This window comes from Camelus ferus, chromosome 18 (genome assembly GCF_009834535.1).
Source record: "Camelus ferus isolate YT-003-E chromosome 18, BCGSAC_Cfer_1.0, whole genome shotgun sequence".
Taxonomy (NCBI): Eukaryota; Metazoa; Chordata; class Mammalia; order Artiodactyla; family Camelidae; genus Camelus; species Camelus ferus.
In genome coordinates, this window is record NC_045713.1 from 19,624,480 (window position 1) to 19,650,196 (window position 25,717).

The following is a 25,717-nucleotide window of genomic DNA, read 5'->3' on the forward strand; positions in this document are numbered from 1 at the left end:
AAAAGTACTCCACAAACTAGGAATAGAAGAGAACTTTCTCAATCTGATAAAGAGTGTATATGAAAAGAGTACAGTTAACATCATACTTAATGGCACAAGAATGAATGCTTTCTCCCTAAGATCAAGAACAAGACAAGAATGCCTGCTCTTGCCGTTTGTGTTCAGCATTATACTGGAGGCATGCATGACTGGGACATTGTGCTGTACACCAGAAATTGACACATTGTAACTAACTGTACTTTAATAAAAGAACATTATATTGGAGGTTTTAGCCAGAGCAATTAGGCAAGAAAAAGAAATGAAAGGCATCAAGATTAAAAGGGGAAAAGTGAAACTATATCTATTTGTAGATTACATGATCTTGTATATAGTAAATCCTAAGAATCCTATTATAACTAATAAATGAATTCATTTACTTTGCAGGGTACAAGGTCAGTATACAAAATTAACCTATTTATATACACTAGCAATGAACAATCTGAAAATGAAATTTTAAAAGATTTCATTTACATTAGCATCAAAAAGAATGAAATGCTTAGGAATAAGTATAACAAAAGAAGTGCAAAGCTGATATTCTACAAACTATAAAACATTACGGAAGGAAATTAAAGCAGATCTAAATAAATGGAAAGACATCCCCTGTTCATGGGTTAGAAGACTTAATATTGTTATGATGGCAATGTTTGCCAAATTGATCTACAGATTCAGTGCAACCTCTATCAGAATTCCAAATTTTTTTTTAACAGAAATTGACAAGTTGATCCTAAAATTCATATAGGAATGCAAGGGATTGAGAATAGCCAAAATATTTTTAAAAATGAAAAGCAAAGTTGGAAGACTCACACCTCCCAATTTCAAAACTTACTACAAAGCTACAGTAACCAAAACAGTGTGGTACTGGTATAAGGATAGATACATAGATCAATGAAATAGAACTGAGAGTACAAAATAAACCTTCACATTTACAGTCAACTGATTTTTGACAAGGGTGCCAAGACAATCCAATGGAGAAAGAATAGCCTTTCAACAAATGGGGCTGGGACAATTGGATGTCCACATGAAGAAGAACAAAGTTAGTCCCCTTTTATATACCATACACATAAATCAACTTTAAATGGATAACAGACCTAAAGGTCAGAGTTAAAATTATAAAACTCTTAGAAGAAAGAGTGAGAGTAATTCTTCACGGTCTTGGGTTAGGCAAAGACTTCTTAGATATGACATGAAAGTATAAGCAACAAAAGAATAGTTAGATAAATTGGACGTCATTAAAGTTTAAAACTCTTGCATTCCCAAGGACACCATCAAGAAAGTGGAAAGACTATCCACAGAATGGGAGGGAAGTACAGTTGGCTCTCTGTATCTGCAGATAAACAGCCCATGGATGTGGAGGGCTGGCTGTACCATGCCATTGTGTATAAGGAACTTGATCATTCACAGATTTTGGTATTCAGGAGGAATCCTGGAACCAATACCCTATGGATACTGGGGGTGGACTGTATTTGCAAATCCTCTGTCTGTTGAAGTCCTTGTATGCAGAATATAGTCATCCCTCAGTATCTACGGGAATTGCTTCCAGGACCCCTAGTGCATACCAAAAATCTTCAGATGCTCAAGTCCTTTACATAAAATGGTATAGCATTTGCACATGACCTTTCACATTCTCTGGTATACTTTAAATCATTTCTAGATTACTTATAAAACCTAATACAATGTAAATGCTATGTATCCTTGTCAGTGTGCAGCAAATTCAAGTTTTGCTTTTTGGAAGTTTCTGGATTTTTTTAAAACATAGTTTCATTCTGTGGTTGGTTGAATCTGTAGTTGCAGGACCCATGGTTACAGAGGGCTGACTGTATATAAAGAACTCTTAACAACTAAATGATAAAAGAGAAATAATCCAATTCAAAAGGGGCAAAGGATCTGAATAGACATTTCTCCAAAGATGATATGCAAACAGCTGATAAGCACTTGAAAAGATGTTGAACATCATTAGTCATTAAGGAAATGCAACTCAAAACCACAATGAGATACCATGTCTCACCCTGCAAGGTTGCCTATAATAATAATTTTTAAAAAAGCCCAACAATAAACAAGTGTTGACAAAGTTGTGGAGAAATTGGGACCTCATACATTTCTGGTAGGGATGTAAAATGAGGCACCTCCTTTGGAAAACAGTCTAACAGTTCTCAAAAGATTAAACATAGAGCTACCATATGACCCAGCATTTCTACTCCTCGGTATATACCGGAAAGAAATGGAAACTTGTTCACACAAAAACTCATATATGAATGTTCATAAATAGCCAAAATTGGAAATAAACTCAAATGTCCATTAACTGATGAATGGATAAAGAAAATGTGGTCTATACATACAATGGAATATTACTCTCCACCGAAAAAGGAATGAATTATACTGACACAGGCTACAACATGGGTGAACTTTGAAAACATGGTGCTCAGTGAAAGAAGCCAGATGCAAGAGGCTATATAGTGTATAATTCCATTTAGGTGAAATGTCCAGAATAAGCAACTCTATAGAGAAGGAAAATAAATTAGTGGTTGCTCAGTGCTGGGGGCATTGGGGGAAGTGGGGATGGACTACTAGTAGGTATGGGGTTTCTTTTTTGAGATGATGAATGTGTTCTAAAATTGGGTGTGGTTGCACAGCCTTGTGAATACACTAGGAATAAACAAAAAACCTTTGACCTGCATACTTTAAATGGGTGAATTGTATGGCATATATCACAATAAAACTGTTAAAGAAAAGGCAAAAAGCCTAGCACAGTAAATCTTAAATATTATCAAGGGGCCCAGTTGATGGTGGGAAAACACTGATGTGGGAGCCAGGAGACCTGGTGTCGTAGGGCTGACGTCTCCCTCAGGTCCAGATGGCACACAGCCAAGGGTCCACAGTGCTTTCACAGGCCCATGAAGATGTTTGAATTTCTTTTAGAGTCAGAAGAAAAAAACCTTTTAGGTAAAGAAAAATTTGACATACAACGTTAATATATTCATCTTTTACCAATGTGGTTATAAAATATAATTTTTCATTTAATTTTTTATTTAGGAAGAGGCCCAAAAGGCAGAAGCGCCCGGAGCCCACCGAAGCCTTAATGGGGTCCTGGGTGTTGGTCTGAATTCAGCCATTAAAATTGTCCCTGTCTAGCTTTGAGAAAACCATATTACATAAAGAAAGTTTAAGACAGTGCATTCAAAATCCATCCATCCTTAGCACATTGCCTATTCTCATTTTTCAAAACCCTCTCTTCCAGTTCTTGGCTATCAGCAAACCTCTTTCAGCAGGCTATAGTGTCAGTACCACTGACTTGCTGTGTGGCTCTGGCTGGTCACTCAGCGGCCCTGAACCTTATTTTCTGTAAAGGGAGGAGAAGGTCCTGTATCTTGTGTAGAAGCCTGGGGAGGAAGCAGCATGATGGAACCACTGGAGTGGCATCCACCCACCTGTGGCCTCATGAATCTTTGGAAAGTGTGACATATATAAGAGAGGATCTATTCCTTAGCTCAGCAGTTAAGAGCCTTCGTGATCTGGCTACCACCCTCCTTCTCAGCCTCATCCCCCGCCTCCCCACCTCCGAAACCTGTCTTTGCATTTATATGGGGCTGAAAGGAAGTTCAGGAGCCCAAAGGGGCTTCAAGGGACCTTCTTAGAAAAGAACTTAGAAAGCTTCAAGCAGACACCAGAGTTGAGAATGCTAGAAGCTTCCAGATCCTTTTCACCTCCCCAAACCACATTGGTTTCATTTTGAACCAAAATCTAACTCCTTGCTGGAATCAGCAGTAAGTCCTTGAACCAGGAGTTGTCAGCTCACCAGTAAAGGTCAGCTAGTGTCTCAGGGACCAGTGAGGTTTAAGTGGGGCTAGGGGTAAAGCAGCAGGGAGTGGTGGAGACTGTGGCAAACTATAGAGCAGGTGTCCTGTCTGAGAAAGGGCCTGGAGGCTGGGTTATGTCTTGCTCTCACTGTGTCCTTGATGGCCAGTGCAGTGCCTGGCATCAAGGAGGCCGGGAGGAAGGAATAAAGAATTGAAGGCATAAGGTTTGGGTGGGAGGCATTCATTCACTCATTCATTCATTTATTCATTCATATACTCCTTCAACAAATACTTATTGAGCACTCATTATGTACCAGGCACTGTTCTAGGTGCTAGGGCCCCAGTGGGAAGAAAGAAGGGGAGAGTCAGGGAAGTGATAGATGGAATATTAAATAGATTAATTAGGAAAGGCCTCCCTGAGAGAGTAACATTTGGGGAAGGTGATCAAGGAGAGGAAGGGTAAACCATTTAGCTATATGGGGGAAGAGTGTTCCAGGAAGAAGTGGCAGCATGTGCAAAGGCCCTGAGGCAGGAGTGTGGCTGGCAAGGAGGCCAGTGTGGCTAGAGTGGAGTGATCAAGGGGAAGCTAGTAGGAGATGAGGTCAGGGAGGTGATGGGGGGACAGGTCACACAGGACCTTGTAGGACCATGGTGAGGACTTAGGTTCTGACTCTGAGTGAATTGGGAACCATGGCCAAGTTCTGAGCAGAGAAGGGACATCATCTATTTCAGGCTCTAACAGGACCCTTCTGGCGTCTGTGTGGATAAGGGCAGAAACAGGGAGACCTACGCAGAGGCTACTGCAATAATCCAGGGGGGAGATGATGGAGGCTGGGACCAGGGGAGGTGGTGAGAAGTGGTTGGATTCTAGATGTATTAGGAAGTGAAGCCGCAGCTCCAATGAGGAGGTATGAGAGAAAGAGAGAAACCAAGGATGACGCCAAGTTTCTAGCCAGAGCACCTGGGAGGACCAAGGTACCATTTTCTGAGCTGGAGATGAATTGAAGATGTGACACCTACCCTCGTGGGGCTTTCAGCTTGTGGACTGTCCATCCTAGAATCACACACAAAGTGATAACATCAGAAAGTGACCGGTGCCCCACAGGAGGAGGCCAAGATGCTGTGAGAGCTTATCTTAGGGAGGAAGTGTGTTCCCAGTGAGGGGACCTTGGGGTGGGAGGGAACGCGAGGACTATAGGAGCTGAGAGGAGGGGAGGGGAGGAGGTGCGGGAAGTGGGTGTGGATGGAGAGGCCGGTGGAGGCCAGTCCTGCGTCCCACAAAGGAATTTGGGCTTTATTCTTTGGGATAAAGGGTTTTGTGCAGGAGTGTGTGCACTTGTGTGTGTATGTGTGTGAGTTTGTTTGATGTGATCAGAGCTATGTGTTTTGAAAATCTCTGTCTGCAGTGTGGAGAGTGGATTGGACAGAGACCAGAGTGGAGGCCCGGGGAGCCCAGTGATGGTTACTGCCTTCGTCCTGCTGGGCCTGGATGGGGTAGAGGCCGTGGAAAGGGACGGAGGGCTTTGAGGGGGTGGGAGGGACAGGACTGGATGATTGGACTGGGAGATGAGATAGGAGGCAGCATCACGGGCTGCCGTGCAGCTGAGTTTGCAGGTTTGGCATCCACGTTCCTCAGGACGTTGGCTTTCTGGGAATGAGGGTTAGAGAAGGATGCAGCTCGGGGTTAGAGTTGCGTAAGTACTGGGTCTTGCGCCGTTCCACACAGGGCTTGTGGGAGGGGGCGAGGTGAAAACCTGAAAGCTCTCATTTCCTTTCATATTCTGAAAACCTTTCTTTCTTTCTTTCTTTTTTTTTTTTTAAGGTGAAAAATGTCGCAGCTTCATTGATCTGGCCCCAGCATCAGAGAAAGGTAGGTGTGGCCACAACTCAGGTGTCTCCAGGGACACTTCCCTGCCCAGGTGGCTTCTTGCAGCCCTGGGAGAGCCTGTCTTTCAGCATCCCTGGGTGATGGCACCCAGAGGGCCAGAATCCTGTTGCAAAGTTGCAGATCAGTGCAGTGGGAGAGGCAGGTGGAGGGAGATCACCTTGCCCTCCTTCCCCCCATGCCAGTGGGGATGGTCCTGAGGGTCATTGCACTTCCGTTATTCCAGTGCATGTTGGGACTTTGGGGGAGGCAGGATGGATGTACGGAAGTGGGGTCAAGGCAAGACCAGTGTTGGGGGCCTATGGTGTAGGATTTGGCCTTAGGGGAAGGAAGCCAGATGTTCTGTCTCTGTCATCTCACAGATGTGGGGAGGTCCAGCCTGAATGGAAACTGCCATTCAGAGAGGAATCATTGCCCTGTGATCCTCAGACAGGATGACCAGGAGTGGGGCACAGCTTGGGTAGGGGGTGGAGCAGTCAGATTTAGGTTTAGCTGCAAGTAATGGTGACCTCAAATAACTGGCTTCAATGGAGAAGTGTGTTTTATTGCTTTTGTGAATGTTTGAAATCAGGGTGGCTCTGCTATATGAGGTTCTCAAGAACCCAACCCCTGGGGCCCCTTTCCATCATCCCTATGTCCTTTGTCCTCATGGTCTAAGATGGTGGCTAGACCTCCAGCTGTCACATCTGCATTCCAGGCAACAGGATGGAGGCAAGGCAAAGAAAAAAGGGCAAAGCTTGCATGTCAACTCTTAGGTTCCCAGAATTTGCCCGGCGACACTTGCTTGTCTAACCTTGACCAGAGCTTGATCACACCTGCAAGGGAAGCTGGGAAATGAGGTCTTTATCTTGGCAACCATATGCTCAGCTGAAAGGCAGGGGTTTTATCATTACCCGCAGGAGAATGGATACTGGAGGATGTGCTCCCACAGGAGCACAGGGCGTGGCCACCTCCCTCCCCCCCCCACCGCCTACCCTGTGCCACCAAGGAGAGTGGCCGCCAAGAGAGAACGGGTGTGCAGATCTCTTCAAACAGCCTGGAGATTAGGACAGGGCTCTCGTCCTAGGAGCTGGGATGGGGAAACGGAGCAGGAGCTCAGTCCTATAAACTGTCCCAGCATGGGGGGCCTTGGCGGGCATGGCTGCAGGAAAAGTCTTAAGTCCAGGGCGTGTGGCTGAGCTTTGCAGGTTCCCTGCACTATCAGGAGGTTAAAGAACCTGGAAGGCCAGGTCTCTGATCCCTTCCAGGCAGTTGGCAGAGGGACGGTGGGCAAGGGGGCCGTGTGTCATGGCGGCTGGTGACATTCCTGTCTTGCATATACTGTCCCCTTGGAGTGCTCCAGCCAAGTGGCAGCTGGTGAGACTGATGGACACATGACAGGGAGCCCACGGTACCCCCTCCACTGAGCAAGCCTTTGGCAGTGGGCACTACCTCCCCGGTTTCCTCTGCTTCCCAGTGATGGTGCCTGTTCAGTTCGCTACCTGTGACCATCCTTGAAGGTTCGGGCTGAGCAACTCAGGCCACAGCTTCCAAACTAACTTCTGCAGAAAATACTGTAATTACTGCTGCTAATAAATGGCTGATCTTTATCAAGCAGATACAGTGTGCCAGCACTGGGCCAAGCACTCGTCATGTATTAACTGAGAAATGTCCCCCCTCAACCTTGTGAGGAAGAGGCTGACATTCTCACTCCACTTGACAGATGTGGAAACTGAGGCTTAGAGATGATAAGCCACTTAGGTCTCACATCTCACGAGGGGCAGAGCCCATGCTCTGTACCTCTCCGTTGTGCTGCGTCGTAGAAGCACACGTGCAGGCAGCCCTCTCTGATGCTCATCCCACAGTCCCCAAGGCTTGGGGTTCCTGGGTCACCTCTGCTCCAAATCTGGCTTCCAGGAAGCGGGCCTGGGTGTGCACACGTAAACCTGAGTACACGTCTGGTTGAGGGTAAGGATATGCCTGCACGGGTGGGTGCTGTTGTGAGGGTGTGCATGTGTCATGTGTGTGCACGCCTGCGCACTGGTGGGGGAGTGTGGCGTGGAGGCGTGTACACGTGTGTGCACTTCTGCCTGTGTGTCCACGTACAGTGGCAGGTGGGTTGCCCATGCCTCTTCCCAGAGGCATCAGACCTTTATTCCCGCTTCTTTTATGAGGACCAAGGGCCCCAGAGAGGTTGTATCTTTGTTTTATTGGCCTCGTGATTTTACTTTCAGGGCTTGGTGGCCACACCGAGGACTTTCTGGCTATGTGTATAAAAATGTTTGTAAGGAGGCCGAGTGGGCTGGCTTGGCAGAACAGTTTTCATGGACTTACTGCCTCTCAAGCACTGATGTTCTCTCTTGGGTCCAGGGGGTTTGGTGGTGGCAGCTCTGTGGCCTGTCCCCGAACCTCCCAGCCCTGTCCTCCCAGGGGCACCTGTGGATCCAGCCGTGTGCTCGCAGAGTCGAGTCCTCTCCACGCTGATGGTCCATTTCACAGATGAGGAGCCCAAGCTGCAGGGATGGAGGGACTTGTTCAGGGTCACACAGGGAGTCTGGGGCGATGCTGGAGCCCAGGTGTGTTCTCTCCCAGAGAACACTCTTCTCCAGGTTCTCGCCACATCTGCCCCCCTCCCATGACTTCCCTCCTGCTCTGCAAAATCTGATCATAATAATTAATGTTAGTTGACACTAACGCAAACTGGCTTTCATGTAGTGCTTACCACATGCCAGGTAGTGTTATGAGAACTTTCACCTGTTGGCTTATTTAATCCTCTTTTTACAGATGAGGCAACTGAGGGCCAGAGAGTTAATGGATTTGTCCAAGGTCAGACAGTTAGGATGCTGGGATTTAACCTGGGATAACCTGAGTGGTTTGTCCCTTAAATGCCTGGTTCTTTCGCTGGAAAGCTAGGCCTTCTGAGCTTCTGTATATGTGAGTGTATGTGTGTGTGTGTGTGTGTGGTTGCAGGTCAGTGTGTGTATGTACAGTGAGCAGTGCTGCTGTGGAGTGTGTGCACATGTGCTTACACGCTGATGGGCGAGCACATGTGAGTGGGGGGCATGTGCATGTGTGCACTTGGCAATGTGCGTGTGTGAAGGTGTGTGTGCAGGCATGGATGTGTGTGTGCGTGCATGTGTGTGCATCCCTGGGTACTCGGGGAGACTCCTCTTCCCTCCTTCCCCAAGACCCCTGAGCTGAGTTCAGGGCATCCTCAGGCCCATGCTCCCTTCCCTTCTTAACCTCCTTCCCCCCAGCAAACCATAGTCATGCTTTCAAGGCCCTTCCCCAGTGGCCCCCGTCTTGCCATTTTCTCCTATACCCTCCTGTCCTTTCCTCCCCTCACTTCTCCCCTGGCAAAATATGTGTCTGTCATCAGTGTTTTTACCGTGACACATTTTTGTTAGTTAGTTCTCTGATCATTCTAGCTTTAAAGGTGTTTCACATGGGAAATACCTTTTCATTTTACGCTAGCCTGAGCCACCTCCATTTTTCATCTGGGTTCCTGCCACAGTCTCTTAACTGGTTACCTCCTTCTGTCTTTGTCTCCTGATTCACTGGTAGCCAGGATGATCTTTTTAAAGCATAAATCATCTCATGTGCCTCCCTGTTTAAAACCCTCCCTTGGCACCCATCTCGCTCAGAGTAAAAGTCAGTGTCCTCATCGTGGCCTGTAAGCGCTGTGGGATCTGGCCCTGTACCTCTGGGATCTCATCTCCTATAATCTCTCCTCCTTCACCACGCTCCAGGTCTCCAGAATCCTTACTGTTGCTTGAATCAGCCAAACTAAGTGTTTACCTCAGGACCTTTTCACGTGCGACTTCCCGTTCCTGGAACACTGTTCTCTCAGCTATCTGCACAGCTGGTCGCTTCTCATCACTCAAATGTCACATCTTCTGAGAAGCCTTCCTTGAACATCCTTAGTGCAGCCGTTCCTCCCACCAAGTCCTTTTCCACTCCTTTCACTGTTTAGTTGTCTTTACATCATGTATTACAACCTGAAATGTTTTCAATGCTTCTTGGATTAATGATGGTTTCCCCCAACAAACTGTCAGCTCCACGAGGGCAGGGACTTTGTCTTGTTTCTGACTCACTGAATTCCTCGTGTCCAAAGAGATGCCTGGCACTGAGAGGTGCTCCACAGTAACTGTTGGATTCATGAAAAATGAACATTGATTTTTAACTGTATACACACTTGTTATAAGAATTATAACGATCCTTAAATGTGTAAGTGAGAAATGAAAATCTTGTAAGTCTTATAAGCCCACCCTTAGATATTCACTGGTAATGGTTTGGTTTATTAGTCCTTGAAGATAAATATGGATAATAGCTAGTTAGTTAGCTAGCTAGCTAAATACATATGTATACGTAGATACACACACACATGTATACACTTATACACATATATAAAATCATGGATGGCTTTTTATATCAATACATAGAGCTCACCTTCATCTTTTGGGACCACTGTGCAATAGCCCATCACGCAGAGACAATTTATTTAACCAAGCCCCATAGCTGGACATTCAGATTATGCCCCCGCTGCACTTTGAGCATCTTGCGTCATAGCTGGATAATAGCAGCCTGTACACATATCTTTCTCCCTCACAAGATCAGGGCCCTCCGAGGGGAGCAGTGGTTTCTTATTTACCTCTGGGCCTCCAGGGCCCAGCCCAGCACTGAAACCCCACTGGCAGAGCAGAGTAATAAGTTCTCCAACAAAGATCTGCCCAGCAGGCCATGGGAAGCAGAGGAGGAGGAATGAATTAAAGATGCTTGAGCAATTTATGAAGATGAAATGTGCAATTGCAGATAAATAGCAACGTCTGTGTGTTGTGAACTTGATACTGAAAATGCAGAGGAAAAGCTTCTCATGCTTCCTTGACTTCCTCTTCAAGGCTTCCCTTGTCTCTCAAAATCTTACTCTCTTATTCCCTGGGGCCAGGTTCTCCTACCAAATAATTACAACCAACTGGATAATCTTCAGACATAGTGTACCGGTCAGCAATAGCCACTATAATGCTGTGTAACAAGCCATCCCAAAACTCAGTGGCATTTGAAATTTATTTTTTTTTGCTCACATGTCTGTGAGTTGACTTAGGCTTAGCTGCTGTAGGCTGTCTCATTTCCAAGATGTAGACTGGGCTCAAGTCTGCTCCTTATGTATTCCTTTTGGGGGCCAGGTAGAAGGGACAAAAATACAAGATGGATAACTGCACAAGCACATTTAAAACCTTTGCTTGCATCATATCTGCTAACATCCTGTTGGCTAAAGCAAGTCATGTGGTTTCAGCCAACATTGATGGGGCAAAAATCACACAACCCACATGGAGATGTGGGGTGGAGTGGGACTGAATATTTGCTGAGCAATAATCTAATCTACTGCACCTGGGCCTGACCACAAGCATTAAGGATAGCTGGCAGCTGGTTGTGCTGGATCTGGCCCAGCTGGATTTCTGTGTGTATGTATGTGGGGGACTCATTAATTTGCTTATCAAGGTCTCCCCTGGTCATTGTCATCCACAAGTCATTTATTTCTCCAAAAGCGACCTAAATATTTGGGGGAGGTAACACCCATTCATTTCCTTGCCAAAGAGTTGAGCAGCCTCTGCCTGCCAGCCATCTGCTCACATGCCTTTCAATTTGACAAACATTTCCTGAGCACCTACTAAGATCCCAGCTCTGGGCTAGGCATGCAGGGTGCAGAGATGAATGAGGTCAAAGTCCCTGCCCAATAGGAGGGGGAGAGAGCTGAGTAAATGGTTATCAGGCATCTTGGAAGGGCCCCATCATCCACTGCAGAAGGCTGGGGATCCCACCTTGGAGGGTCCGTGAGGATGTTTGACTTTTCTGCCCTTTGTTATGTTAATTGGACTCCCCAGTAGGGATCTATCCCAGGTCGTTTGTCAAGGTGCGATATGGGGAAAGTTCTCAGTTCCTAAACCCCAGGTTGGATGGAGCTTACCCTCAAGGGTGGGTGGGTTCCCACTGTGAATGAATGAATGAAGAAAGAAGGAAGGAATTGAGACTCTCCTGCTTTGTATTTGCCATCAAGGCTGCACTGGTCACCTCTACCTGCAGTTCCCCAACGCCCATCAACCCACACAGTGGAGTGCTGTGCGCAGCACGCAGTACAACTGCTCTGGGCGTGGTTGTTGAGCGAATGAAGCCAGATTCAAAAGAATACATAGTATGTGATTCCATGTATATAAAACTGGAAAGCAGGCAAAAGGAATCTGTCCTGTTAGAAGTCAGGACAGTTGCCCTTGAAGAGCAGATGTGACTGGAAGGGAGCAGTGGAAGGCTCTGGCAGGGGGCGACGTTCTGTTTCTTAATCTGGGTGCTAGTTACACGGATGTGTTCAGTTTAAGAAAGTTCATCAAGCTGTACATTTGTGATAAATGCACTTTTCTGTATATGAGATACTTCCATAAAAAGTAAAACAAAAATTCCTCACACTGAATTCTAAATTATCTTTCTAAAATGAAAATCCAGCTTTGTCAGGCTCCTGCTTAAAACCGTCTCCTGGCTCCCAAATGTACACCATGTAACATGGCGTTTGTGGCCCTTCATGATCTAGTGTGTGTCCAATTTTCCACTTCACCTCCTGCAATCCTTGACATGGACCTTGTGCCCCTGCCCTGTCCCCTCCCTTGGGTACGTCTCCCCCAAATTCTCCATCATCTCTCATGCCTCTGTGCCTTTGCATATTCTCTTCCCTCTGCCTACCTGCCTCTTGTTTGCTTTGAAAACTTCTATTTATCCTTCAAAACCCAGCTTAGACATAACCTTTCCTGAAAAGCCATCCCAGAGGTACCCACAGTGACTGGTCTTATTAGCACCCATTACAGTGCCTTGAGATGATCTCCTCCACCAGGTTGGACACTCCTGAGGACAGGCACTGAATCTGGTTCTTCCAGGAGCTCCCGTGCCCCATAAGGGATTGGCACACAGCAAGAATTTAATAAAGGTTTGTTGAATGAAGGAAGGAAGGAACAGGGGCCATGCTATAGATGCTGGGTGGCCCATTTGGGTTTGGAAACCTGGATTCCGACTCCAGAAGCCATGGTCTCCTTTGTCCCTCCTGGGCTGAGCTGTGTTTGAAGTCATCCTTGCTCCCTGCCCCTGTTTCCCAGTGAGCTGGGATTTCTGGCAGCCACCAGCTGGCAATTTTTGTGAAACAATCTCCAAAGCTTGTAGATTTCATTTGTTTAATATTTCAGGGATGTGTAACAATGTGGTGGCTCCACGGCCACAATCCCAAGCCTTCCGTGAGTCATTTCTCACTTGAGTTCCTATAATAGTCTCTTGTTGGTTCCCTCAACCTCTCTGTTCTCCATCTGCAATCGATTTACAATTCTGCTGCTCACTTAATTTATTTAGTGCATTTTATTGATTTATGTCATAGAACTGAAACGTGCATAGTGCAGAACATGCTGAATAGGGAAGGGAGAAGGGAACCAGCTTCTACAGCTGTCCAGACTTGACATCGGGGCTGCAAGCGGGTCAGCCTGCTGGCTTCAGTCCGAACGTGCTGTGTAGCTGGCGCATCCTTGTGCCTGTGCACTTATCCTGGGAGATCTTTCCATGCTGGCTGCCTGGGGAACTCTGCCACCTTCATGAGCCAGCAAAGGGCCTGCTTCTAAGTCCTCTCTTGCCCCCCAGTCTGAGTTAGTTACACCCCTGTTCTGTGCTCCCAGGTCACCAAGTACATGCCTGTGGTCCAGGGTCTGAGAAAATGGGGACTCTGATTCTTTCATCCCAATGAGACAGACACTTCAGGATGCAAAGAGGCAGGAGACCAGCCTAAGTGGTCCACACGTCTGTTAGTCCCTCTCGCTTGCAATTCCCAGACAACATGGAGCTAGCTAATTCCTGCAGCCCTCTGACCATGGGGTGTGTGTGTGTGTGTGTGTGGTGGGGGGAATCATCCATTGTCTGAATGGCCCTGATCCTTCTTTGGAGGCAGCAGAGCTCTGGAATCCTCCTACAGAAGGAGATCATTTCCTGGCCATTCTCAGTAAATTCACAACACAGGCTGCCTCACCTGGTGCCATTTAATTCTTGGAGGCAGGGCAGGCTGCAGCCTGGCTTTCAGGTAAGGGCTGCAGGGACCTTTGTCCACCTGGTCTCAGGCCAGTGGTGCCTGAGCATCCCTTGCTGCCAGGCTGTGTGCCAGGAGCTGGGACAGCGAGGAGAACCTCCCACAGCTTCTGATCTTGAGGAATCTTCTAGGTGGGGAGACACCCAAGGAGGCAGAGAGTCACATCTGTGACTCAGGGACCCAGAAGGGGTGGCCAGAGGACTGTGGAAGGAATGATGGCAGTCTGGGAAGGCTGTGTGTGTGTGTGAGGGGTGCCATGTGGGGAGGGTCCTGAAGGATGAGCGACATTCCTTCTAGTGCACAAGAGGCACGGGGGTGGGGGTCATTCCTGGTAGAGTGAATGGCATGTTTGAAGGAGGAAGACCCAGTGTCCTTGTGCTGGGCATGTGTCAGATGCACAATAGACATTTGCTGAATGTCTGAAAAGTGGAAGATAGAGCCCAGAGACGTTAAGTGCCTTGCTCAAGGTCACACAGCAAATTTAGGTTAGAGTCAGGCTCACCCTCTAGATTCCTGAGGTCTTTTAATCAGCTTCCTGCCCACCCTGCCAGCCCCACCCATCCTTTCTCATCTCACCCCTCCTTCCACCCATTCCTCCAGTTTCATTTTCTCTGGTATCACACCCAGTCCTCCCACCTCCCTCATTCTGAACTGCTGGTTCTGCGACTTTAGTTCTGAAATTCTGGATTCCTCTAATTACGTGCGCTTATTAAAAGTGATTAAATCCCTGTGCCTGGTGGAGGACTGCTCCCCGAGATCACAACATCCAATAATTGCTTTAGTTGCTCTAATTCCAATTATTCAAGATTATCTTTCCAGGTAATTAGGTGTCTGGGTAGTCTCGCCTGTTCACTCTCTCCGAGAGCATCATATTAACCCCAGACAGTGACCAGCTTTCATGTTTCATAATTGGAAACAGTTTCTCCATGGTGAGAAGACTCTGTTAAGTGTAAACAGTGGTAATTTACATTTCTAAATGACGCCTCGATTTTATCATACACTTTGGTGTGAGAAATTAGCTCAGACACTTAAATCTAGCCCTTTGCCCATCCGAGCAGAGGTTTCAGCAGTGTTGGGGGAAATAGGGCTTGCTGAACTGCACGGGGTTGGAAGAATTTGAAGGATGGCTCCTTCATACATCCCAAGAAAGTCTTTCTATGGGCTGGTTCCTTCTGGATCTCTGCCTGAATGAGAGGCCTTGGAATGGAATTTGCAATAAGACCCTTCCATTTGGCCCAGGCCTTGAATTCACATAGGGCCTTCACTTTAGACAAATGATGATTCCTTCGAATGAAGTTATATAGTCAAGGCCACCATGTACGGTTGTGTAGGTTACCCACTGTGCAGCTCTAGGGGTCATGATTCATCTATGTGAATGGCATAGGATTGGGCAGTGCACATCCTGTACAACTGTATGCAGGGGCCCGGGATACACAGACAGAGTTAAAAGAAGATAACGTTCAACATATAAGTCTATACCTGCACCTGACTGCTGAACCACACTGCCTGTGATGAACAGCGAATTTATAATCCTACTTTGTCATGTTTCTTTTTTCACTGATGTGATTTTATCGACATAACACACAAAGAGTGAAATGCGCAGGGTTTAAATGTATACAGTTCGGTAAGTTTCAAGAGATGCATACATCCGTGTCACCCACATCCCTGCCAAGATACAGAACCAGGGCCAGCTTTGTGGGCATGTGACCCTGCAGTCACACAGGGCACCTTGAATAGCAGGGCCCTACATTTGGTTTAATGCAGTATTGTAACTGTCTTGAGATTCTTAATAATTCTTTGACAAGAGGTCCTGAATTTTCATTTTGCACTGCCTTCCCACCTGCGATGACACCTGTGACCCTCTAAGTTCCAAGAAAAGGGTCCAGCCATCATGCATGACTGTCAAGTGGAAAGGGCTCAGAGAGCTGGTCTCACCTGCTCCATTTTGCAGATAAGAATACTGAGGCCCTAAGAAAAAACTCTTCTTGGCTGTCATGGCCTGAGTACAGGCAGACCTTGGATATGTTGCGGGTTTAGTCTTGCAGACCACTGCAAGAAAGCAAATATCACAATAAAGCGAGTCACATAAATTGTTTGGTTTCCCAGTGGGTAGAAAAGTTATGTTTACACAATACTGCAACTGCAGTCTATTAAGTGTGCAATAGCATTATGTCTGAAAAACAATGTACATACCTTAATTTAAAAATACTTTATTGGGAAAAAATGCTAACCATCATCTGACAACGTAGGGTTGCCACAAATCTTCAATTTGTTAAAAAACGCAGTATCTGCAAATAACAATAAAATGAAGTGTGCCTGTGTAGTGAGTATGCCTCCTGCATACCAGTCCCTAAGACGCGGGGTCCCCACTCTGGGGCAGTACAGGGAGCACTTATAGAGCTTCTGCTGCCTATCAGTCCCCTTTCAGGCATCTTCCCCCATCATTTACTCTCTGGAACAGCCCTCAAAATGGGTATTATTTTTATCCCCCTTTTCCGATCAGGCAGCTGAAGCTCAGGTTGAGAAATTTGCTCCCAGTCCAGGGAGTGGCAGAGCTGGGATTTAAACCCAGAACTGAGTGCAGTGTTAGTGCAGAGCACGGGCTCTGGATTCAGATCCGAACTCTGCCTTATTCACTGTGGGAATGCAGACATGCTTCTCGTTCTCTTTGTGCCTCAGTTTCTTCATCTGTGAAACGGGAACAGCCACATCCACTTTATGGGATTCTTTTGAGAATCGACTGGAATAATCTATGTGAGAGGTTAGCTCAATCAACACCAGCCTGAATATTTCCCCCATCTCCTCTGTGCAGCCCAGCCAGCTAGAAAGCTAACTTGGAAAGTAACTCAATTTAAGTTTATTTCTACTCAACTAACCTTTATTGAATAATGCACAGAATTCCATTCACTGCTAAATACTTCCACACTCCTTGTTTCATTTAGTTCTTTTGAGAGCTCTTTGAGGACGTGCGATTACCTCTGGTTTACACCCAAGGGAGCAGACTCAGAGTTGAGCTACTTGCCTGAGGTCACACAGCAACGCGATGCCTCCCATCAGCCCCGTGCTATTTCTGCCGCACCTCATGGGTCTTTCCACCCTGCCTGGTGCCTCCTGGCCTCTTCTGCTCCTCAGGTCCAGGAAATTCTTTTGTTTGTTTTGCTATGTGTTCTGACTGAGCCAGGCGGCCTCATTGACTCACAGCTGTCGGGGGCTGCGTGGAGCAGAGGGAGGTGGCAGCTGAGGGGACCCGCGGCTGCTCCTGCTCGTGGCACCCTCTGCTCCTCACGCGTCACATCTGCTGGCTCCTGCAGACTCGTCATTTGCAACCATCTGCTGGGCTCCCTGGAGGCGCTGTGAAGTCTAGGATGTGACACAGAATCCCCCAAACACACTGCCTTTAGTCTGTGTGAGGAGCAGAGGGGGTTTAAGCCCCTGGGACCTTCTCCACACCTCACCCGCTAGGAACAACGGACTCAGGAGAGAAGCCCTTGCAGCAGGAATGTCCCTGGAACGCTGAAGCCCCCACCCTGATTTGCTGCCCAAATTGGCTCCTGCAGGCCTGGCTCAAGTTTCAGAGCCAGCCTGACTCCCACGGGCTTTGCTTCGCTTAGATTTTTGCCTGAAATTTCATTTTGAGTTGAAAAAGTCCTGTGTCTCTTGGCAGGGATGCCCTGGTCCCCTGCTCGTCCACAGAGTCTCTAGCCTCTTGGGCTTCTGATACCCAGCACGTGCTTTGCCAAAGGCAGAGGAAGGCCAAGTGTGTGCGCGTGCTTGTGCACGCATGTGTGTGTAGGGTTGGGGTGTGTGTGCTGTGGTGACACGAGGAAGGATGAGTGGTTTTTCAAAGCTGGTGTCTGTCTGGCTGGTCTCATCACACACACCTCTTTCCTGGCCCATCTCTGGTGTTGAGGGCAGAGGCTGTTGATTTTATTTATGTCTTAAAAATTTTTGATTTGTGGGTAACAACTTTATTGAGATTTAAGTCACTTACCACACAGTTTGTCCCTTTAAAGTGTATAGTTCAGTGGTTTCCAGCATATTCACAGAGTTGTTCAATCATCCTCACTATCAATTGTAGAATATTTTCATCACCCTGAAAGGAAATGCTGTTTCCTCTAGCCATCACCCCTCAGTCCTCCAAGCCCCACAGCCCAAGACAACCGCCGATCTCCTGTCACTGTAGATTTGCCAATTCTGAAGATACATGAACAGAATCCTGTAATACGAGGACTACTGTGTCTGACCTCTTTCATTTAGCATAGTGTTTTCAAGTTTCATTCATATTGTAGCATTTATCAGTACATCATTTCTTTTTATTGCCAAATAATACCTCATTGTGGAGATATTTATTAACCCTTTTTAAAATTGGAAAGTACAGTACAGTTCTGAAAAGTACATAAAATATAAACATATGGCTTAATGAAATTGTTGTAAAGAAATACTTCATTTACCATTGAGGTCAAGAACGAGATCGTTGCCAGCACGACATAGACCCTTCCCCCAGCCAATTCCCATCCGTCTCCAGAGGAGAGTAATCATTGCCTCACTTAGCTGTACATCAGGGGCCGGCAAAGCATGGCCCGCTACTTGTTTTTGCAAATAAAGTTTTATTGAAACACAGCCATACTCATTCCCTTATGTATATCCCTGGCTGTTTTCATGTTTCAGTGACAGGGCTAGTCAAGCGGTTGTGACAGAAATGATATGGCCCGAAAAACAGAAGATATTTCCTCGCCCTTTACAGAAAAAGTTACCTGATCCTGCTTCATAGTTTATCACCAAGGATGCAAACCTAAACACAAGAGATTTGCTTGTTTTTGAACTTTCTACATGAAGTGATTATACGGTGTACTTTTTTGCATCTGGCTTCTTTTGCTCAAGATTGTGTTGATCACTGTCTTAGTCCATCCAAGCTGCCCTAAGCCTCAGAAATTTATTTCTCACAGTTCTGGAGGCCGGAAGTCCAAGGATCAGGGCTCTAGCAGATTCAGTGTCTGGTGAGAACCTGCTTTGTGGTTCACAGATGGCTGTCTTCTTGCTATGTTCTCACAGGGCAGAAGGATGACAAGCTCTTTGGGGTCTCTTTCCTAAGAGCAATGATCCCATTCATGAGGGCTCCACCTTCATGCTATAATCACCCCAAATGTCCCGTCTCCAAGTAGGATCACCTTGGGAGTTAGAATCTCAACATATGAATTTGGGCAGGGGATGGGGGAACATTCAGTCTATAGCAATCATGTAGCTGTAGTTTGTTTGTTTTTATTGCTGTGTAATATTCCATCGTACATCTCTACCACCTTCTGTTTGTTCATTCTACTCTGAATGGATATTTGGGACATTTTCAGTTTTTATGATGAATAATGCTGCTGGTTCTTCAAGTGTGGTCCCCAGACAGGCAGCCTCAACGTCGCCTGGGAGCTTATTAGAACTGTGAATTCTTAAGCCTCACTCCGCCCTAGGCCTCCTGAGCAAGAGTCTCTGAGTCTGGGGCCAGCAGTCTGTGCTTAACAAGCCCTCCAGGTGATTCTGATGCACAGCTCCAGTTCTGAGAATCACTGCTGTCGTGTTTACCTAGATGTAGAACTGTAGGGTCAACTCTGTGTGTCTTTAATTTTACTCAGTAAAGCCATCTTGTTTTCCAAAGTAGATGTACCAGTGTATATTCTCACTAACGTGGTCTGAGAATTCCCGTTGTTCTAGCTTCGGCAACACTGAGCTTTATCAGATTTTAAAAGTTTGCCAAAGGGATGGATGAGGAATGCTATCTCATTGTGGTTTTCAATTTGCATTTCCGTGATTCACGGGGCCGAGCATCTTCTCATGCTTGTGGTTATTTGGCGTTTCTCTTGCATGAAGTGCCTGTTCACATCTTTTGCTTATGCTTCTGTCAGAGTGTCTTTCACTTATGGATTATAAGAATTTTTTTTCACAGATTGTATTCCTCTGTTGCTTATAGGTGTTACAAATTCCTTTTCTCATTTTGTGGCGTGCCATTTCACAGATGCCTTTTGATGAACTTAAGTTCTTCCTTTTTAAAATTGTGGTAAAACATACCTAACATGAAATTTACCATTTTAACCGTCTTTAAGTGCACCCTTCAGTGGCATTAGGTACATTCACATTGTTGTGCAACCATCTCCATCATCCATCTCCGTAACTTTTGCAACCTCCCAAACTGAAACTCAGTATCCATTAAGCACTAATTCTTCATTCCCCTGCCCCTCCCCAATCATCATTCTCCTTTCTGTCTCTATAAATGAGACTCCTCTAGGTACCTCATGTAAGTGGGATTTGCAATATCTGTCCTTCTGTCCTGTTCTATTTCACTTAGCATAATGTTTTCGAGGTTCATCCATATACCTTGCTGTGGATATGTCAGAAACAAAATGTCTCGATATGGTCTGTTATATATATTACATTTTGTTTATCCATTTGTGGATGGGCGTTTGGGTTGTTTGTACCTTTTGGCTACTGTGAATAATACTGCTATGAACGTTGGTGTAAAAATATCCGTTCAAATCCCTGCTTTCACTTCTTCCACCCAGTAGTGGAGTTGCTGGATCACATGGTAATTCTGTGTCTAATTTTTGGAGGAACCACCATACTATTTTCCATGCAGCTGCACCGTTTTACATTCACAATGCACAAGGGTTCCCATTTCTTACATCCTCATGAATACTTGTTATTTTCCGTTTTGATAATGGCCATCCAATGGATGTGAGGCGGAGTCTCACTGTGGTTCTGATTTGCATTTCCCTGATGACGGGTGATGTTGAGGATCTTCATGTGCTTTTTGGCCATTGGTACACCTCCCTTGGAAAATGTCTATGCAAGTCCTCTTCCCATTTGTGTTTGTTTTTTGTTGTAGAGTTTTAGGCGTTCTGTATATATTCTGAACCTCATTCTTTATCAGATGAATGATATGCAAATACTTTCTCCCATTTTGTGGTTTGCCTTTTCACTCTGTTAATAGTGTTCTCTGATGCACAAAAGCTTTCAATTTTGATAAAGTCCAATTTATTTGTTTTTTCCTTTTGTTGTCTGTTTTTTTTTGTTGTACCTGAGATTACTGTCAAATCCAATGTCACGAAGTATCCCCCTATGCTTCCTTCTAAGAGCATGAGCACACCCCAGATTTATTCATCCATTATCCATCCAATAATTCTGATTCTGATCCAATAATCCATCCATCCTTCCATCCATCCATCTGATAACTTTTGGCCTTATGGAAAGCATTCCAGGGCTGCCCCAGGACCATCTGTGTGGAAACCCCTTGCAAACATTCGTTTGCTCCTGCACTGTACTGGGTGCAGGAGAACTCGAGTCTTGCTGCTCTCCTCGTTGTCCTTGGTAGACTGGGTGATTCTTTGCTTTAAGGTTTCCTAGTCTGTTAGTCTCTCCCTTGCAGAATGATGTGTGTGTGTGTATATTCGTGCTCAGTTGCGTGCGCGTTGGGGGAAAGTGCAATGATCACTTCAGTGATCCACTCAGCACCTATGCTCCCTTGCTTCCCTTGAGTTAGTAACACTAGCTGCTGTGACAAAGAAACCTCCAAATCTTGGTCACTTTTCATAGTAAGAGTTGGCTTTCCGCTCCTGTGAAGTCCAGTGCAGGTGGTCCCGCGGCAGGCCCCCTTCCTCACGCTCATCCAGAATTCCAGGCTCCTTTCCTTGCAGGGCTTTGGAGTCTTCTCCCTCCAGCCAGCAGCTGGGGAAAGAGGTTGGTGTGGGAGGTCCCACATTCCGTCCCGGCACCGAGTCCCCGCACAGTGCTTGACACCCAGTGGGATATCAGCCAACATTAGAGCTACAGGAGGGAGGCTGTACTGAGCCAGGTGCTGTGTGCAGATCATCTCACTGAATTCTCCCAACAGCCTGGTGGGATAGGGGCGGCTCTTGCCCCCATTATACACATGGGAAAACTGAGGCACAGAGAGGCCGAGCGCATTGCTCATACTCCCACAGTTGCAAAGTGACGGCATCGGGATTCAACTAGGCGCTGCCTGGACTCCGGGACCGGCTGTGGGGTGACTCCCGTGCCTTTTGCTCTGGGCTTCCTCTCCTTGTGGTTCTCTTCCACTACCTGGTTTCCTTGGAAATGAAATTCATAGCTCACTTAAGTCTTCTGTCCCTGCACCTCAAGGGCGTTCCTCTTAGGAGGCTTATTTAGAGTTAAATGAGCTGGAGGTGGAGGGGCCCTCACAAATGGAACCACTACCCGTTGGGCACCCAGGGCCACCCTGCCTTCCGGGCTGCCACACATTTTCCCCTCGGCTGTCTCACGATTTCCGGTGGAGTTCTCACCCATGTCCCTTTAGGACTGAAGTTGGCAAATAACCTGGCTGAGATGGTGAGGAAGATTTCATTTAGTTCCACTTAGTTTAGCTCTTCCTCCTCCCTGTGCTCACGCCCGTGGAAGGAGCACCGTGGCTGGGTTCAGAACAGGGCCTTTGCCTCCAGTAGGGCCCAGCACCCAGGGGACCTTGGCCTTGTTTCTGAACCTCTCTGTGGTCTGTGGGGCAGTGGTGACCAAGGCCCTTCCTCCAGGCACTTGAGTTTTGCCTTCTGATAAGATAGCGTGAAACTTCCTTCTGGAAGGGAGGTTCCGGGATTACAAGAGTCAAAAGGGCTTCACATTTTTGATCTTAGTCATTGGTTTAGTGGGTATTTATTGGGACCCAGCTGTGGACCTCCCCAGGGCTATTCTAGGTCCCTGCCCTCATGGACTTGATTTTGGTGAGGCAGAGACTCAGGGGAAGAGGGTGAAGTGGTGTTACCGCTCTGGTCAAGGCAGTGATCATCAGTTGTCCATGCGAGTATCCAACTGACTGATTAATTGGTTTCTCTTTATCCCCATTCCCTCTTCCTTCCCCCCACTCTTCCATACTGGCAACCCTCAATTCTGTTTAAAGTATTTATGTTTGCATATGTTCTTAGAACTGTGTCACTCTTTGCATCTTTTAAATTTATATAAATAGTACGTGTTACTATTTCTGCAATAAGTCTGTACTATAACAAACCATCACAGAACTCCATGGCTTCCAAAAACAAGCATTATTTTTCTTGCTTGTGTGTCTGAGGGTTGGCTGGGGCGACTGCTTTTGATTGTGGGCTGACTGGGCTTGGTTCCAGGCTGTGCGTTGGGTTCAGGTCTGCCCTGTGCGTGTCCTGTCCTGCGGGGTCAGCATCTACCCAGCGGATATTCTCATGGCAATGGCAGAAATGCAAAAGGGGTGATATTAATCTGTGGTGCTTCTTACATCTTGGCTGGGGAATGGTCACTTCTGCTCATATTCCCGGGGAAAAAGCAAGTCACATAGCCAGACCCAAAGCTAGTAAGGTGGGGAAACATATTCCACCCCAAGAGAAGTGTGAATGTTTGCTGAACAGTAATCCTGTCAATTGCAATATGTTACAGCTCTCAGTTTGTTTCTTCAGTTTCCATTAAGCACTACGTGTTTCAGATCCATCCATGTGGCTGTGGGCACACCTGGTCTAACACCTGCCTGGTACTCCACGTTGTGCATCTCCTCTGTGTGATATTTACTCTCCTAGAGATGGACACCAAGGTTGTTTCCCACTCTCTGTCACCACAAATGATGCTGCAGAGAACAGCCTCAGATCTGTCCTCTTAAGGAGGTTGTGAGAATGTCCTTGAGGCGTACACCAGGAGCAGAATTGTGGGGTCATAGGGGAGGATGTACTTAATTTGCAAAACGAACACCGGTGCTGCTGGAGGGTCGCACACCCCCCACATCCGGATCATTTGGAAGCACGTCCGGGTATCAGCCAGCTTTCTAATGTTTGCCTGTCTAATTAGTAGAAAGCATAAAGTCATGTCTTACTGCCTTAATTTGCATTTCTCTGATTAGTAGTCTGTCTGAGTGTCTCTCCACATGCCCCTTAGGTTTGGGTTTCCGCTTTGGGAAACTGCCTCTTCACATCCTTTGCACTGTGTGCTTTTCCAACAGGAGAGAGGTAGGGGGTCTGGGAAGGGGGCTGGGCTGGGGGCAGTGGCGTGCCAGCCACCTGCTTGGACACGTTGGGCTGAGGTCAGAGCAGGGCATCCATGTGGCTGAGTCCTCAGTGGACACGGAGGAGATTTCAGCCGGCAAGAAGTCCAGCTTATCTTCTTTGTCCTGGCATTAATTATTTAACCTTTATTAGCAGCTCTGAGATAGGAAATGTGTCTTCCCTTGGTTGGCCCCACGAAGAACCCGAATGAAGAAGTAGATATCACATCACCAGCTGTGTTATGAGTGACCTGGGAGACGGTCGATGAGGTGCCCCCAAGCCCTTCTTTCTCAGCCCTGCTGCAAAAATCAAGAAAAGACTATTTCTGAACCGTATCAGTTGAGGACCTGCTATGTGCTGGAGGCCTCCTATACGTCAAATTCTCAGAGATAATGATATCATCTCAGGGGTGATAACAGGACCTACTGAGGACTGGACTCGTTCATTCAGTCAGCAAACACTGATTGAGCACCCACTGTGTGCTGGGTGTACTCTGGGCCCTGGGATGCAGCAGTGAATAAAAAGAAAACAATTCTAGAGGGGAGGGCATAGCTTAGTGGTAGAGTACACGCTTAGCATGCAAGAGGTCCTGGGTTCAATCCTCAGTACCTCCGTTAAAAAAAGAATACTATATATATAAAGAAAACAATTCTACTTTCTTGCAGCTCACATTCCAGTGGGGAGTCAGACAAGAAATGAACATCTAGCAGGTAGAGTGTTTAGGTGATGTTAAGTGTTAAAGAGGGAAGTGGGAGAGGGTGGTTGGAGGAAGGCTCATTTGAGTAAAGACCCAAAGAGGATGAAGGAACCAACCACGTGGGGTTAGCAAGGCATTACAGAAAAGCACAAAGAGTGGCTCCTGACACCTAGTAGGCACTCTGTAAAACTACTATAGTTTGTACATGAGAACGCAGAGGTTCAGAGCCATCCGTTACCTGCCCAAAGTCACAGGAAGAGGCTGGAACTGAGATGAGGGGCCTAGGGTACAACATTTAAGGAGACCCTCACTCTCAGAGGCATGCAAGTCCCAGCCCTGGTCAAGAGGTGCAGCTGGGCTCAAACCCAGATCTCTAAAATGCAGCATGGTATGTGCTGCACACTTAGGGGTGGCCAGCTATGCAGGGTGTGGCTACTGCTTCCTTGCAGAGGGTCTTTTCTGATGTGTGATCTGGGCTGTAGGAGACACATAAAGCAGGAAAGAAAGAGGGTGCGGTAGAGGAGAGCAGGAAAGAAAGTGGGTGTGGTGGAGGAGAGCAGAGATCTGGGACCCTGCCCACCCATTCCTCATTCTCTCATGCTGTGCTGGGTGCCCTGGGCATGTGGAATGGAATCTGTCCTCACCTCACAAAGCTCACCATGGAGCAGACATACCAATCCCAACTGCAGCCATCAAGACTTTGAAAAACCAAATATGACAGAAATACAACTCAGACAGGCTGAAAGGAAAAACAGAATTTATGGGCCCAAGTAACTGAAAAGTCATCCTTCAGGCATGGCTGGATCCAGGACTCAAATGACATCTCTGGAATCTATCATCTTCTTTTCAGCTCTTGGCTTTGTAGTTCCTCTCTTACGTCTCCATTATCAGGCCGACTCTTTTCAGGAGATGGCACAATGACTGTCCATACATAGCAATCCCAGAAGAAAGACAAGTTTTCTTCCTCAGCAGCACCCCCAGAAGCTCCAAGCTGATTCTCAGTGGAATGACTTCAGCCACTTAGCCTTCCTGGATCAATCACTGTCATTAGGGAGATGTGAAACTCTAATCAGCTAGGCTTGGATCATGTGACCATTCCTGGGGCCGGCAGTGAGACTGTCCCAAACCACAAGCTGAGGATACAGGAAGGGCAGTTTCCTAAGGAAAACCAGGCAGCTATTACCAGGAGAAGGAAGGATGTGTAAT

At 46.7% G+C, this 25,717-nt stretch overlaps 1 protein-coding gene across 1 annotated transcript in view; it reads left to right on the top strand.

Annotated features, from left to right (window-relative positions):
- GSG1L (GSG1 like) overlaps positions 1–25,717 on the top strand; it is a 185,588-nt gene that overhangs the window by 59,351 nt on the left and 100,520 nt on the right. The window contains 1 exon segment of the mRNA XM_032460582.1: positions 5,656–5,703. Coding sequence (XP_032316473.1) covers positions 5,656–5,703 — 48 coding nt within the window.